This window comes from Salmo salar, chromosome 09, assembly GCF_965601325.2.
Source record: "Salmo salar chromosome 09, fSalSal1, whole genome shotgun sequence".
Lineage (NCBI taxonomy): Eukaryota > Metazoa > Chordata > Actinopteri > Salmoniformes > Salmonidae > Salmo > Salmo salar.
In genome coordinates this window covers 76,401,550-76,415,668 of record NC_138299.1, presented here as the reverse complement: position 1 = coordinate 76,415,668, position 14,119 = coordinate 76,401,550, and the positions used below count along the sequence as shown (strand labels likewise).

Below are 14,119 nucleotides of genomic sequence, written 5' to 3'. Positions count from 1 at the left end.
CACACAGGAGGTTAGTAAATGTATTGTTTCATTAAAGGAAAAATCCACCCAAAACCATTGCTTTAATTTACAGTGTTAAATAACACTAATATGTGAGAATATTTTTTGTGAACAAATGTTTCATTTCAGCGTTATAATAGAGGTTGGTAGCAACAAGGAAAATTGTTGTGGAAATCTGTTGCAGCTCAAGTCGACTACAAAATCCACAATGCAATGTTCTCTATGGGCTGGCTGGCTATCTAGCTAGGTAGCTAGCTAGCAAACGTTGCTACACACAATAAACTCGAAAGACAATATCAGCATGTAAAGTAGCTAGTTAGCTGTAGAAATCGCCTAAACAAACTGCACTATCAATTTAAGAGTCTACAATCTCACCATGTTCAACCTGCAGATCCATGTGCCTCACACAGCAGTCTGACATTCACAACCGCAGATATACTTTTGAGGCGATGGGAAACGTCAATGGGCCGCGCGGTGCATTCTGGGCAATTCTGGAACAAGGAGTGCTCTCCTTCAAGGAGTGAATGGGAGTCTATTGGGCGCTAGCTCAAACACCCAACATTAGCACGAATTTCGTCAACAAGAAGTACATCATTACAAATCTTTTCTGAGATGTGAGAATTAAATTGCCATCTATAGTATCGTATAGCTTTGGAATCGTGACATTGAGGAAAAAAGGCTGAGAAGGGATTGCGTGACGATTAGCTTAGCAACCGCGTGACACAGCATGACAACGCGATTGGTCAACAGTCTGCTGGGTGGGGCGTTATACGTTCCTTCATTCATTGGATTCCTATCTCCTTTCTATAATATCTCTGGCAGCGTCACCATGCAATGCACCCTGGACTAAAGAGGCAGACAAACAGGAAGAATGTGCTAGACCCTCTGTTAAATGACACATTTCTCCAGGTAGGAATATTGCAACTTAGAACTTCCAGTGTAGTGATAGCGACTTTATCACAACGCTACGGATTTCTACCTGCTTCACCGCCAATCACTCAGATACACATGAAATGACCCAGGGAATCGATAGATCACTCAGATGCACTAAAACCACAAAACATTCAAAATAGGTGAACCTTTCCTTTAATGACATAACCAAGCCACAACCACACAGCAGCCATAGCACTACTACAGATTACACACACACAGAGAGTGACACAGCCATCTCTGTGGCTGCTGGTCATAAAAAGATATGTCTCCTACTTCAGAATAAGTCCCATTGGGAGCAGTGAGGACCTTCAGCACACACACACACACACACACACACACACACACACACACACACACACACACACACACACACACACACACACAAATGCATTAACCCTCTCCTAATGAGTTCTACAGTAGTAGTACAGGACTCCAACCAGAAGGGGGTACTAGACCTCTAGGGCTAACAGGATGTAACTACAGCTGGTTCACAGAGCATTTACAGCTCCACACTAAGCTGCTACTGGGGCTGCCATGTCACTTTCCCTTGCTAATGAACCGCACAGGAGAGGAGCCCACTAACACACTGTGTTGAAACAGCTATTAAGCCATAGATCAGGGTTGCCCAACTGGCATCCCGTGGGTTTTTATTTGGCCCTCTATGTTGGACATATTAGTTGTTTTTTTTATACAAGGAAATCAGGTCCAAGTGAATTTAATTTGGGAAATCTGTTCCCAAGTATTTCCACGTATAATAGAGAGATCATACACATATATCTGTTTGGGCTTCTTGCGGTCAATTTGCAGTCTACAAATCATTTATAATTATGATCTGGCCCCCGATCCATCCACTTAACAACAAAAACATGCCCGCGGCTGAATCTAGTTGATGATCACTGCCATAAATCATTTAGATACCTCCGGATTGAGGACAGAGCAGAGGCTGATGCCCTTTATGGGAACTCAGTAATACAATACAGGGTTTCCAACGCACTGCTTCAGGGGCTTACAGTATAGGCCCCCTCTCCCCTTATTTGAAGAAAGTGAGTCTCAGAAGACAGATTGTCAGCATTTGTTCTTGCTTAACCTGAGCTCGGCAAAGTCCTTACTCAAGTGAGATTTCGGCCCCATGTCATGACTGTGGTACTAACAGATGGAAATAGCTAACTCAGCCCAGAGAGAAAGGTGATCTCAGTGAGGTTGTAGGTTCTCTTTGCTCACCGTCCTTGGTCTTACTGGAGGACGTGGGATTAGGAGCCGGTGTTGAGCTGGTCTGGGGGGGCTCTGGGGACTGGGGGGCCACAGCCTGGATGGGACACAGGTCCTTTGGCTTGGAGTCTTTCTTCCGCAGGGTGGGGGGGCCAGTGGGGGTGAGGGCCGGTCTCTGGATGGGTGGTGGCTTGGCCGAGCTGGGCTGAGGGGATGGGGGCTTGGCCGAGTTGGGCTGAGGGGACGGGGGGCGATGTTTGGTACCTCCGGGTGACGGGGGACGGTTACGGGGGCTTTGCCTGTAGAGGGGAGACAAGATTTGACAGTTTTAGCAATTATCCAACAAATCTAAACAATTTCAATAGTACACAATTAAACAAGAAACATCTAATATTGTTTTATATTCAATATTGTTAACACATTTTCTGGGGGAGAGATGTGATGTCTTACTTTGCTGCACTGGGGGAGGGGGTTCTCTTGCTGGTCGGGAGGGGGGCGGGGGAGGGCGAGCGGTGGCGTCCCGCGATGTTGGAGGGCGAGGCGGGGCGTTTCCCTCCAGGCGATGAGAACTGTTTCTCCTTCTGTCGTTCCACAAAGAGAGAGAGAGAGACAATTCAGTCCATTACGTCATCCGACTAGGGTATCCTTAAAATAACACATTGGATTAATACTAGAACAGCAATCCTTCATGAGAATACAGTGAACCAGTAGAAGTGGATCGATAACATGGAGTGACCAGATAGCACCTGATCCATGACACAGACAGTCTCCCCATGTGGTCTCAGAGTGTCCTCCCTACTGCAGCCCAAAGCAGGCTTTAAATAACGTCACAGCACTGACCATCACCATGAAGGTTACCATGTGGGCATGTCTGATTCAAATAAATCCATTTATAAAAAGTCTGTACCACGAGAGGGGTATGCTGACGGGCACAGCAAGGACACCCACACCTGGTAACACAGAGGGACACACATGAAAACTGACACGAATGCCAAACTCAGGAGGTGTGTGTGTACGGCTGTATAACTATTTCATCAGGGTTTATCTGAACACTGCTGAGTAAAAGAGCAGGGTGAATTTAGTTCTAAACTGTTTGCTTCTATTGGGGTAGAAATTAGAGGTCGACCGATTAATCGGAATGGCCGATTGATTAGGGCCAATTTCAAGTTTTCATAACAATTGGTAATCGGCATTTTTGGACGCCGATTATGGCCGATTATATTGCGCTCCACGAGGAGACTGCGTGGCAGGCTGACCACATGTTACGAGTGCAGGCAGTGAGGAGCCATGGTAAGTTGCTAGCTAGCATTAAACTTATCTTATAAAAAAAACTATCAATCTTAACATAATCCCTAGTTAACTACACATGGTTGATGATATTACTAGTTTAACGAACTTGTCTTGCGTTGCATATAATCAATACGGTGCCTGAAATTGTGTCACTTCTCTTGCGTTCAATGTAAGCAGAGTCAGGGTATATGCAGCAGTTTGGGTCGCCTGGCTCGTTGCGAACTGTGTGAAAACCATTTCTTCCTAACAAAGACCGGAATTAATTTGCCAGAATTGTACATAATTATGACATAACATTGAAGGTTGTGCAATGTAACAGCAATATTTAGACTTAGGGTACCCACCCGTTCTATAAATACGGAACGGTTCCGTATTTCACTGAAAGAATAAACATTTTGTTTACGAAATGATAGTTTCCGGATTTGACCATATTAATGATCTAAGGCTCGTATTTCTGTGTTTATTATATTATAATTAAGTCTATGATTTGATATTTGATAGAGCAGTCTGACTGAGCGGTGGTAGGCAGCAGCAGGCTCGTAAGCATTCATTCAAACAGCACTTTCCTGCATTTGCCAGAAGCTCTTCGCAATGCTTGAAGCACAGCGCTGTTTAGGACTTCAAGCCTATCAACTCCCGAGATTAGGCTGGCAATACTAAAGTACCTATAAGAACATCCAATAGATAAAGGTGTTTGAAATACAAATGGTAAAGAGAGAAATAGTCCTGTAATAACTACAAACTAAAACTTCTTAACGGGGAATATTGAAGACTCATGTTAAAAGGAACCACCAGCTTTCGTGTTCTCATGTTCTGAGCAAGGAACTTAAATGTTATCTTTGTAACATGACACATATTGCACTTATACTATCATTGTCCAAAACTTTGTTTTTGCATTATTTAAACCAAATTAACATGTTTAATTATTTATGATTAAATGTTTTTTATTTATGTATTATATTAAGTTAAAATAAGTGTTCATTGTTCATCCAGTATTGCTGTAATTGTCATTATTACAAATATATATACACATGTATAAAAAAAAGAACATTTAAAAATATATACATTTTTTTTTAACAAATTGTCCGATTAAATCGGTACCGGGTTTTTGGTCCTCCAATAATCGGTATCGGCGTTGAAAAATCATAGTCGGTCGACCTCTAGTAGAAATAGCTTTCAAAGCATTCACAAAGCACACTAGACAAAGTGCATGCCATGTATGATCATTCTACTGTGAGGAGAGGAGTTGTGAGGAGATGAGACTAGAAGAGAGGGATGTTTCATACGAGGGAGTGCCGTCCCATCCACACACACAAAGAAACTGGCCTGTCTGCCCACGTCATGTCTCCCTTTAATGTGCACTCTGGATAACCATACATTTTCACATACCCTAGCTCAGCGCTGTCGTCTCAAGCCTTGGGGAGATACCTACCCATGAGTCTGTCTCTGCAATCTCTCTCTGACTACCTCTCCTTGAATTGGACACACAAGGGTTTATCTCAACAGTCTAAAGTGGCTTCATCTCTTTATCTCCTCATTCATTCTTGTTGATCTGGAAACACAGACTAGGTCAAAACCAGATGGCGGCTACCTACCAGGAATTTGCTTTTCCCTGTCCAGTTAGTGGAGGAAAAGAGCCAAGGGGAAGAAGCCACCTCAGGCTATTGAGAGATAACATAATGGCGTCGGAGGAGATGGCGGCCGTTTTACGGTCTCCTAACCAATTGTGTGTGTTTTTTCACATTATTTCTTACGTATTTTGTACACAATGTTTCTGCCACCGTCTCTTATGACACGAAAAGAGCTTCTAGATATCAGGACAGCGATTACTCCCCTCGTACTGGACCAAGATTTCTTCTTTAACGAGTCGGACGCAAAGGATTTACTTCAGACACCCGACAAGGCCCACATCCCTGTGATTCGCATGAGAAAGAGACGGAGATATCAGGGACGTAGGTCGGGGTGCTTTGAAAGAATCCGATGGCGAGTGGGTAATCTGCCTCTACCATCAGTCCTATTAGTCAATGTACAATCATTGGATAACAAAATAGACGAGCTACGGTCACAAATATCCTACCAACGGGACATAAAAAACTGTAATATCTTATGTTTCACCGAGTCGTGGCTAAACGACGACATGGATAACATGCATCGTAAACCCTGCCAGATGTATCTGCTAGATAGACCTCCACCCCTTACCGGAGGCGGCAGTTCTGTGTATATTTGTAAACAACAGCTGGTGCACAAAATCTAAAAGTAAGGAAGTCTCAAGGTTTTGCTCACCTGAGGTAGAGTATCTCATGATAAGATGTAGACCACACTATTTACCTCGAGAGCTTACATCTATATTTTTTCGTACCTATCTATTTACCACCACAAACTGATGCTGGCACTAATACAGCTTATTGAGTACGGTCTAAAGCCATAAGCAAACAGAAAAACTCATTGAGGCGGCACTCCTAGTGTCCAGGGACTTTAATGCAGGGGGGGAAAAAAATCTGTTTTACCACATTTCTATCAACATGTTAAATGTGCAACCAGAACGAAAAAAATTCAAATAATTCTAGACCACATTTACTCCACACACAGAGACGCAAATAAAAGCTCTCCCTCCATTTGGCAAAACTGACCATAATTATATGCTCCTGATTCCTGTTTACCAGTGAAAACTAAAGCAGGAAGCACCAGTGACTCGGTCTATAAAAAAAGTGGTCAGATGAAGCAGATAAGCTACAGGACTTTTTTGCTACTACCGACTGGAATATGTTCTGGGATTATTCCGATGGCAGTGAGGAGTACAGTCACTGGCTTCATCAATAAGTGCAAAGATGACGTCACCCCTACAGTGACTGTACATACATACCCCAACCAGAAGCCATGGATTACAGGCAACATCCGCACTGAGCTAAAGGGCAGAGCTGCCGCTTGCAAGGAGCGGGATTCTAACCCGGACGCTAATCCTGTTATGCCCTCTGACGAACCATCAAACAGGCAAAGCGTCAATACAGGACTAACATTGAATCGTACTACACCGGCTCCAACGCTCGTCAGATGTGGCAGGGCTTGCAAAGTATTACAGACTACAAAGAGAAGCACAGCCGCGAGCTACCCAGTGACACGAGCCTACCAGATGAGCTAAACTTCTTCTATGCTCGATTCAATGCAAGCAACACTGAAACATACATGAGAGCATCAGCTATTCCGGACGACCTGTGTGATCACGCTCTCCGCTGCCGATGTGAGCAAGACCTTTAAACAGGTCAACATTCACAAGGCCACAGGGCCAGATGGATTACCAGGATGTGTATTCCAAGCATGTGCTGACCAACTGGCAAGTGTCTTCACTGACATTTTCAACCTGTCCCTGACAGTCTAATACCAACATGTTTCAAGCAGACCACCATAGTCCCTGGGCCCAAGAACACTAAGGTAACCTGCCTAAATGACTATCGACCCGTAGCCCTCACGTCTGTAGCCATGAAGTGCTTTGAAAGGCTGGTCATGGCTCACATCAACACCATTATCCTAGAAACCCTAGACCCACTTCAATTTGCATACCTCCCCAACAGATCCACAGATGATGCAATCTCTATTGCACTCCACACTGCCCTTTCCCACCTGGACAAAAGGAACACCTACGTGAGAATGCTATTCATTGACTACAGCTCAGCGTTCAACACCATAGTGCCCTCAAAGCGCATCACTAAGCTAAGGACACTAGGACTAAACACCTCCCTCTGTAACTGGATCCTGGACTTCCTGACGGGCCGCCCCCAGGTGGTAAGGGTAGGTAACAACATCTGCGACGCTGATCCTCAACATTTGGGCCCCTCAGGGGGACGTGCTCAGTCCCCTCCAGTACTCCCTGTTCACTCATAACCGCAAGGCCAGGCACGACTCCAACACAATCATTAAGTTTTCCGACGACAACAGTGGTAGGCCTGATCACCGACAACGATGAGACAGCCTATAGGGAGGAGGTCAGAGACCTGGCCGTGTGGTGCCAGGATAACAACCTCTCCCTCAACGTGATCAAGACAAAGGAGATGATTGTGGACTACAGGAAAAGGAGGACCGAGCACACCCCCATTCTCATCGATGGGGCTGTAGTGGAGCAAGTTGAGAGCTTCAAGTTCCTTGGTGTCCACATCACCAACAAACTAACATGGTCTAAGCACACCAAGACAGTTGTGAAGAGGGCACAAAAAGCCTATTCCCCCTCAGGAGACTGAAAAGATTTGGCATGGGTCCTCAGATCCTCAAAAAGTTATACAGCTGCACCATCGAGAGCATTCTGACTGGTTGCATCACTGCCTGATATGGCAACTGCTCAGCCTCCGACCGCAAGCCACTACAGAGGGTAGTGCATACGGCTCAGTACATCACTGGGGCCAAGATTCCTGCCATCCAGGACCTCTATACCAGGCGGTGTCAGAGGAAGGCCCTAAAAATTGTCAAAGACTCCAGCCACCCCAGTCATAGACTGTTCGCTCTGCTACCGCACAGCAAGCGGTACCGGAGTGCCACGTCTTGGTCCAAAAGGCTTCTTAACAGCTTCTACCCCCAAGCCTTAAGACTCCTGAACAGCTCAAAGGGCTACCCTCTTTTACACCACTGCTACTCTTACTATATATGCCTAGTCACTTTAATAACTCTACCTACTGCACATGTACATATTACCTCAACTAACCGGTGCCCCCGCACATCAACTCTGTACCGGTACCCCCTGTATATAGCCTTGCTACTGTTATTTTACTGCTGCTCTTTAATTATTTGTTATTTATATATTTTTTACTTAACACTTTTCTTAAAACTGCATTGTTGGTTAAGGGCTTGTAAGTAAGCATTTCACTGTAAGGTCTATCTATACCTGTTGTATTCGGCTCATGTGACATATACAATTTGATAGGCCCAGGGTGTTGCCTGCTCCGTCTGTCTGTCCTGCTCTGCATGGCCTGAACCAGCAACAGCCAGCCACTCCAACTGTACTCAGCCTGTTGTGGGCTCCTTTGTCCATCTGTCTGTGACAAAGGCACTCCTTCATATCCATGAAGGACCATGGAGAAAGGACAGGGATGGCGAGAGAGCCAGGCAGTGGAGGACACTGAACGAATCAAAGCTTGCCTCAGGCTGCATGGAACATGTCTCGAGGCTAACATGACGCTGCTGATGCCCAATTAATCTACTTGGGGGCTAAAACACTTGAATGCAGTAGTGGCATCCTCGTCTTACTCAATTGTTTGGTAAACATCTCTAATGCAGCAAGAGTGAAAGAAGCATTTCTCTAGTGAACAATGGTCTTCTCCCCAATGGACAATGAAGGTATTCAATTTAATTCCGACTTGGTCCGAGTCGTGGGAGAGCAGTGGGATTCTAAGCGAACACAGCTCAGTATCATGGATGGATAACCTACAGGGCTGCTTTGACTGGCAAATTATAGAGGATGTACGCATATAACTGAGTGACATTTGTATACTGGAGTTATTTTGTCCGACATCATTGCAGGTTTGGCGAGTGTGTTATCACCTTGTTCCTGTAACTTAATCCTGGTGTCCAAAGGGCTTCTGGGAAAGACAACCCACACACCTTTACATGATCTACATTTCCACTGTCTCCTTCATTAATTTTTGATGACCTGGGAGGGGACTGTACTTGCTAAGAACACAGAAACGACGCACGCATAGCTGACTGCTAAGTCTCTAAAAATGAAACAGTCGAGACAGGACCTAATTACAGTTTGTCATCATGCACATGAACACAATAGTTCTAAGTGCTCTACGTATGCCCCACTCCAAATTATGTGTCTTCCATTTGTCCATTCTATTAATGCTAATTCTGTGTCTTCCATTTGTCCCTTCTATGAATGCTAATTCTATGTCTTCTAGATTCATGACGTCTCACCAGTGAGGGGTTCAGTTGGTCTGCCGAGGCCGAGGTGGGCAGGGTGGTGCTCTTCTGCCGGTCGATGCTGCGGCTGCGCACGGGTCCTCGCTGCATCAGGTGCAGGGGGCTGGGCGAGGCTGAACGAGGACACAGGTGACACTCTGGTAAAGGACACAGTCATCGCAGCGCAGGGAAACCAGCCAATGGGAGCACGGGTAGAAGCAGCCGAGTTGGGTGAGCAAAGCAGAGGCATGGGGGAAAAAAAGAGAGCGATGGAGAGAGAGAGAGTAGAAAGAGAGGAAGACGATGGTTTGGGGGATAAGAGCACAAAACAACCTATTGTTAGATTATAGCACACGGCTGGTTGTTGAAGCATTGGGGCTAAACTGGAAGTGGCAGGGTTGGAGGGTGGAGCCAGAGAGAGGCAAGGACAGACAGACTGGCATCCCCTGATTGGTGCCAAAGCTCCGGTGCTGCTCATAGCAAAACACATCGACACAACACGGCAATGAGCACACCGCCACAGCGCACATACAACCCACCATCAAAAAATCATCACATCAAAGCAGAAAACGCTGGCAGCGCTCACACACACACATTAGTCTAGAAACACCCTAAACCATCACAACCCAATAGCAACACTCAAGCATGCTGGAGGAGTGCATTCATTTCTAGTATTCATTTATGGTGATGGGTGGGGGAAAAAAAATTGGTAGTTACATGTCGGGATATACATTTAGAGAGAGCGAGAGATATATAGCAATATTATTTTTGACAATATCACAATATTTTTGCTCTAGTGGCTGGACCTGCACCAAAACTCCAGTATGTATATTTTTTGGAGCCAATTTGTTTTCGTCACTTTTATTTCCATGACTGATCAAAACTCGTTTTCCCATGGTTCGCTTGTCCCTCTGCAGCAGACATATGGTGAGCAAAATGTTTGGAATATCGAATCACAATACATATACAATCGTGAGAGTCACAATATACTGTATTTCGTATCGGCACCTAAGTACTGTGACAATATGGTATCGTGAGGTCCCTGGCAATTCCCATCCCTATTCATTCATATTTTTTGTTTCATCAGGTCATTTCAGGCTTTCTAGCATTTTCTGTGTTTTAAAAGACAGAGTTTTGGGGGCTTAGTCTAGTATGCCAATGCCACACAATATTATATCCAGCTAGAATCCAATCCAAACCCAAAAGTTGAATAGGACAAATCCTTCACAGAGAATGATGTACGTCAGCTACAACCCTGCGTGTTGCAGTAGCTCTATAAGGGTGCTAATGAGTAGGTCTTTCATACAGAGAGCCAGTGTAAACTGCTGGTCTGTGGTTTGAGACTCAGGTTCTTATTAGCGTCTAGCAAGTCTCCATCTCCCTGGGTTCATTGACCAGTTACCAGCACAAACAACACACAATCTCTCAGGCAACCAGTTGCGCGCTGCACTGGGTCCACAAGAAATTAGCTTAGTGCAAAGCCACCCAGCATGAACTCTGATTCCCAAGGCTCCTCAGACACTGAACCAGCTCCCAGACAAGACTCTACACACACCCCAGCCAATTGTGTCTGAGCATGTGAGCAGGTCCTGCACCTGTATGTGTGGCGCCCATCTACATATGTATGCACAACCATTCTGTTCAAGACATGTACCACTGAGCAAGCAGGCCCCATCAACAGTGATATAGCCTTTAGCCACCGCCGGACTATAGCCTTTAGCCACCACCACCAAACAATAAATCAGAAAAGGGACAGTTTTCTTCAAAGGATTTGCCTAGCCAGTAGCAGGGCTCTGGGCTAGAGAGATATAGGTCTATACAGCTAGGAACATAGTAGGGACCTGGGGTGAGTGTTTTATAGCTATTAACTGGTGATGTAATGGGGGCAGGGGTGTGGATTGAGGTGGAATTATATGATACTGTATCTAGTGATGTAATGGAGGACAGCAGTGGGGTGGGTCCCTGTGCGTTGCTGGGTCCTCACTCTCTACAGGGGGTCTCCTCTGTGGGGGTTACCTGGGACTTCGCCTCCTTCGGACAGGGCTGCGGCGCTCTTGCTCCTAGCTATTGAGGCCTGGGTGGGGGTGAGAAGGCGACTGAGGAACCCTCCGTCCACGGGGCTCGCCAGGGGCTTGCGAGCTACACGTCCGGAACAAGCCGAACCCCCCCAAAAAATGGAGAAGCCAAAACAAGAAGAAAAGAAGGAGGCGAGGGGGGGGGGGGGGGGGGGGGTCAACACAAAGAAAGGGGCAGAAGGGGGGCAGGATTTGGGGGGGGGGGGGGGGGGGTCACCATATGATTTCAACCAGTAACAGGAGAGAATCCACATAAGAAACCAAGGCTGTGTCTCAATAGTCTTAAAGGGAGTCCTTGAGGAAACCTAGTCCTTTCACCCACTCTACAAATGCATAGTGGGCAGGGCCTAAAGTATTCAGACCCCTTGACTTTTTCCACATTTTGTTATGTTACAGCCTTATTCTAAATGGATTAAATAAAACAATTTCCGAATGAATCTACACACAATAACCCATAATGACGAAGCAAAAACAGGTGGATTTTTTTGTGCAAATTTAGAAAAAAAATAAATAAAAAATAACTTAATGTAAGTATTCAGACCCTTTGCTATGAGACTCAAAAATGAGCTCAGGTGCATCCTGTTTCCATTGATCATCCTTGCGACGTTTCTACAACTTGATTGGAGTCCACTTGTGGTAAATTCAATTGATTGAACATGATTTGGAAAGGCACACACCTGTCTAAGGTACCACAGTTGACAGTTCATGTCAGAGCAAAAACCAAGCCATGAGATTGAAGGAATTGTCTGTAGAGCTCCGAGACAGGATTGAATCGAGGCACAGATCTGGGGAAGGGTACCAAAAAATGTCAACACCATTGAAGGTCCCCAAGAACACAGTGGCCTCCATAATTCTTAAATGGAAGAAGTTTGGAACCACCAAGAAGACTTCCTCAGGGATGGAAACTGGTGAGGGCCCAAAAAGGTGACACTTTTTTTTGCACCGAAACATGCAAAAAAAATCCCTGCTAGGGAGAAATGCAGGTTTTAACTAATTAAACAAAGAATATAATCTACATGATCAGTCTCTGTGTAAAATAAAAAAAGTGGTTAATGTGAACCTAACTTACAGCTAAACATTTTTTTTAAAGAAAGATGTTATTTTTGCCTAGACTTGACTGCAAAAAACAACATTAATATTGCAGTTAGCCATGACAGCCTTTATAATAGAACGCGTGTTACCACACACAAGAACAATATATTTGGGCTACATTGCACATTATTACATCGTACACTTTCTGCCTGTGGACATCTATTCTACAATGTGAGGATGATACCCTTCGTTGGAATAATTGATATCCTTCAGGCAGAGTACACCTGGCATACCCTTTTTTATCCACTGTATTGAAAAAGTGGGAAATTGTGTGGTGTTCCTTTCAACTGTATAGTGGCTTCCAGTTTAAGCCTGTCCCAACTCCAGTTACACTTGATCCCTGAATCCACTTGTTTAACAAGCAACACCCCATTTCATTTAACTCTCCACATACTGTAGAGGGAAAAGATTAGTTCACAGACAGTTCGTTAATTTATTAACATTTTACAGATTGCCAGGGTCCAGTAAGCAACTAACGCGTTATAACTCGAGGAACGGCAAGGAGTCGTATAACAGTTGTTATATGGTTAGGTTACTAACGTTAGCTCATCTGATGTTGTAACGTTAGCTGTCTGACCTTATTAGCCAGCTAATTTTCACGCCATAAACTCAATTATTTGATCAGTTAAGTTGGCTAATGTTGCTCAACATTTCTCTGGCTAGCTAACGGAGAATTCAATCCAGCTACTGTAGCAAGATACTTAATGCTAACAATACTTCCACCACACTTTCTCGCTCACCTCAAACTTTCCAAATGCCAGTTGTTTTTCAGTTACAGCTCATGAAGTAAGCTTCATCACCTTCTCACCCCGGTCTCCGTGGTCAGGCTTCTCACCTACCTCTCCGTTATCGTTCAGCGGACGCGCTGCTGTAGCTGGTAAACTGGCATTCCCCTCTCCGCTCCTTCACAATGCTGCTGTAGCTGGTAAACTACCATTCCCCTCTCCTTCACAACGCGCTGCTGTAGCTGGTAAACTACCATTCCCCTCTCCGCTCCTTCACAACGCGCTGCTGTGGCTGGTAAACTACCATTCCCCTCTCCGCTCCTTCACAACGCGCTGCTGTAGCTGGTGAACTACCATTCCCCTCTTCGCTCCTTCACAACGCGCTGATGCTGTAACTAGCACATTGGTTGTCACTTCTCTCTTCAGTCACGTGCTGCATTCTGTTATGTGAACGATTGGCTGAGTCTTGGATACAGTCATTATTGCTCCAAACGCGCATCACTCGTTCCTTACAGCCAGTAGTCATCCAAAGCCTGAATGGCCTGAATGCCAAGTGTCATGTCTGGAGGAAACCTGGCACCATCCCTACGGTGAAGCATGGTGGTGGCAGCATCATGCTGTGGGGATGCTTTTCAGCGGCAGGGACTGAGACTAGTCATCGAGGGAAAGATGAACTGAGCAAAGTTGAGAGTTCCTTAATGAAAACCTGCTCCAGAGTGCTCAGGACCTCAGACTGGGGCGAAGGTTCACCTTCCAACAGGCCAACTAACCTAAGCCCACAGCCAAGACAATGCAGGAATGGATTCGGGACAAGTCTCTGAATGTCCTTAAGTGGCCCAGCCAGAGCCCGGACTTGAACATCTCTGGGGAGACCTGAAAATAGCTGTGCAGAGACACTCCACATCCAAC

General features: G+C 45.3%; 1 protein-coding gene across 17 annotated transcripts in view; it reads right to left on the bottom strand.

Annotated features, from left to right (window-relative positions):
- Positions 1-14,119, bottom strand: part of LOC106611719 (uncharacterized) — a 47,908-nt gene that overhangs the window by 8,001 nt on the left and 25,788 nt on the right. For 7 of the 17 annotated variants that reach the window (XM_014212220.3, XM_045723921.1, XM_045723926.1 and 4 more), the window contains 4 exons: positions 11,335-11,457; positions 9,334-9,476; positions 2,593-2,723; positions 2,155-2,441 (listed from right to left, as the gene is read on the bottom strand). In XM_014212220.3, coding sequence (XP_014067695.2) covers positions 2,155-2,441; positions 2,593-2,723; positions 9,334-9,476; positions 11,335-11,457 — 684 coding nt within the window. The remainder of the gene's footprint in view (positions 1-2,154; positions 2,442-2,592; positions 2,724-9,333; positions 9,477-11,334; positions 11,458-14,119) is intronic. The other 10 variants (XM_045723922.1, XM_045723927.1, XM_045723932.1 and 7 more) reach the window with 3 other exon arrangements.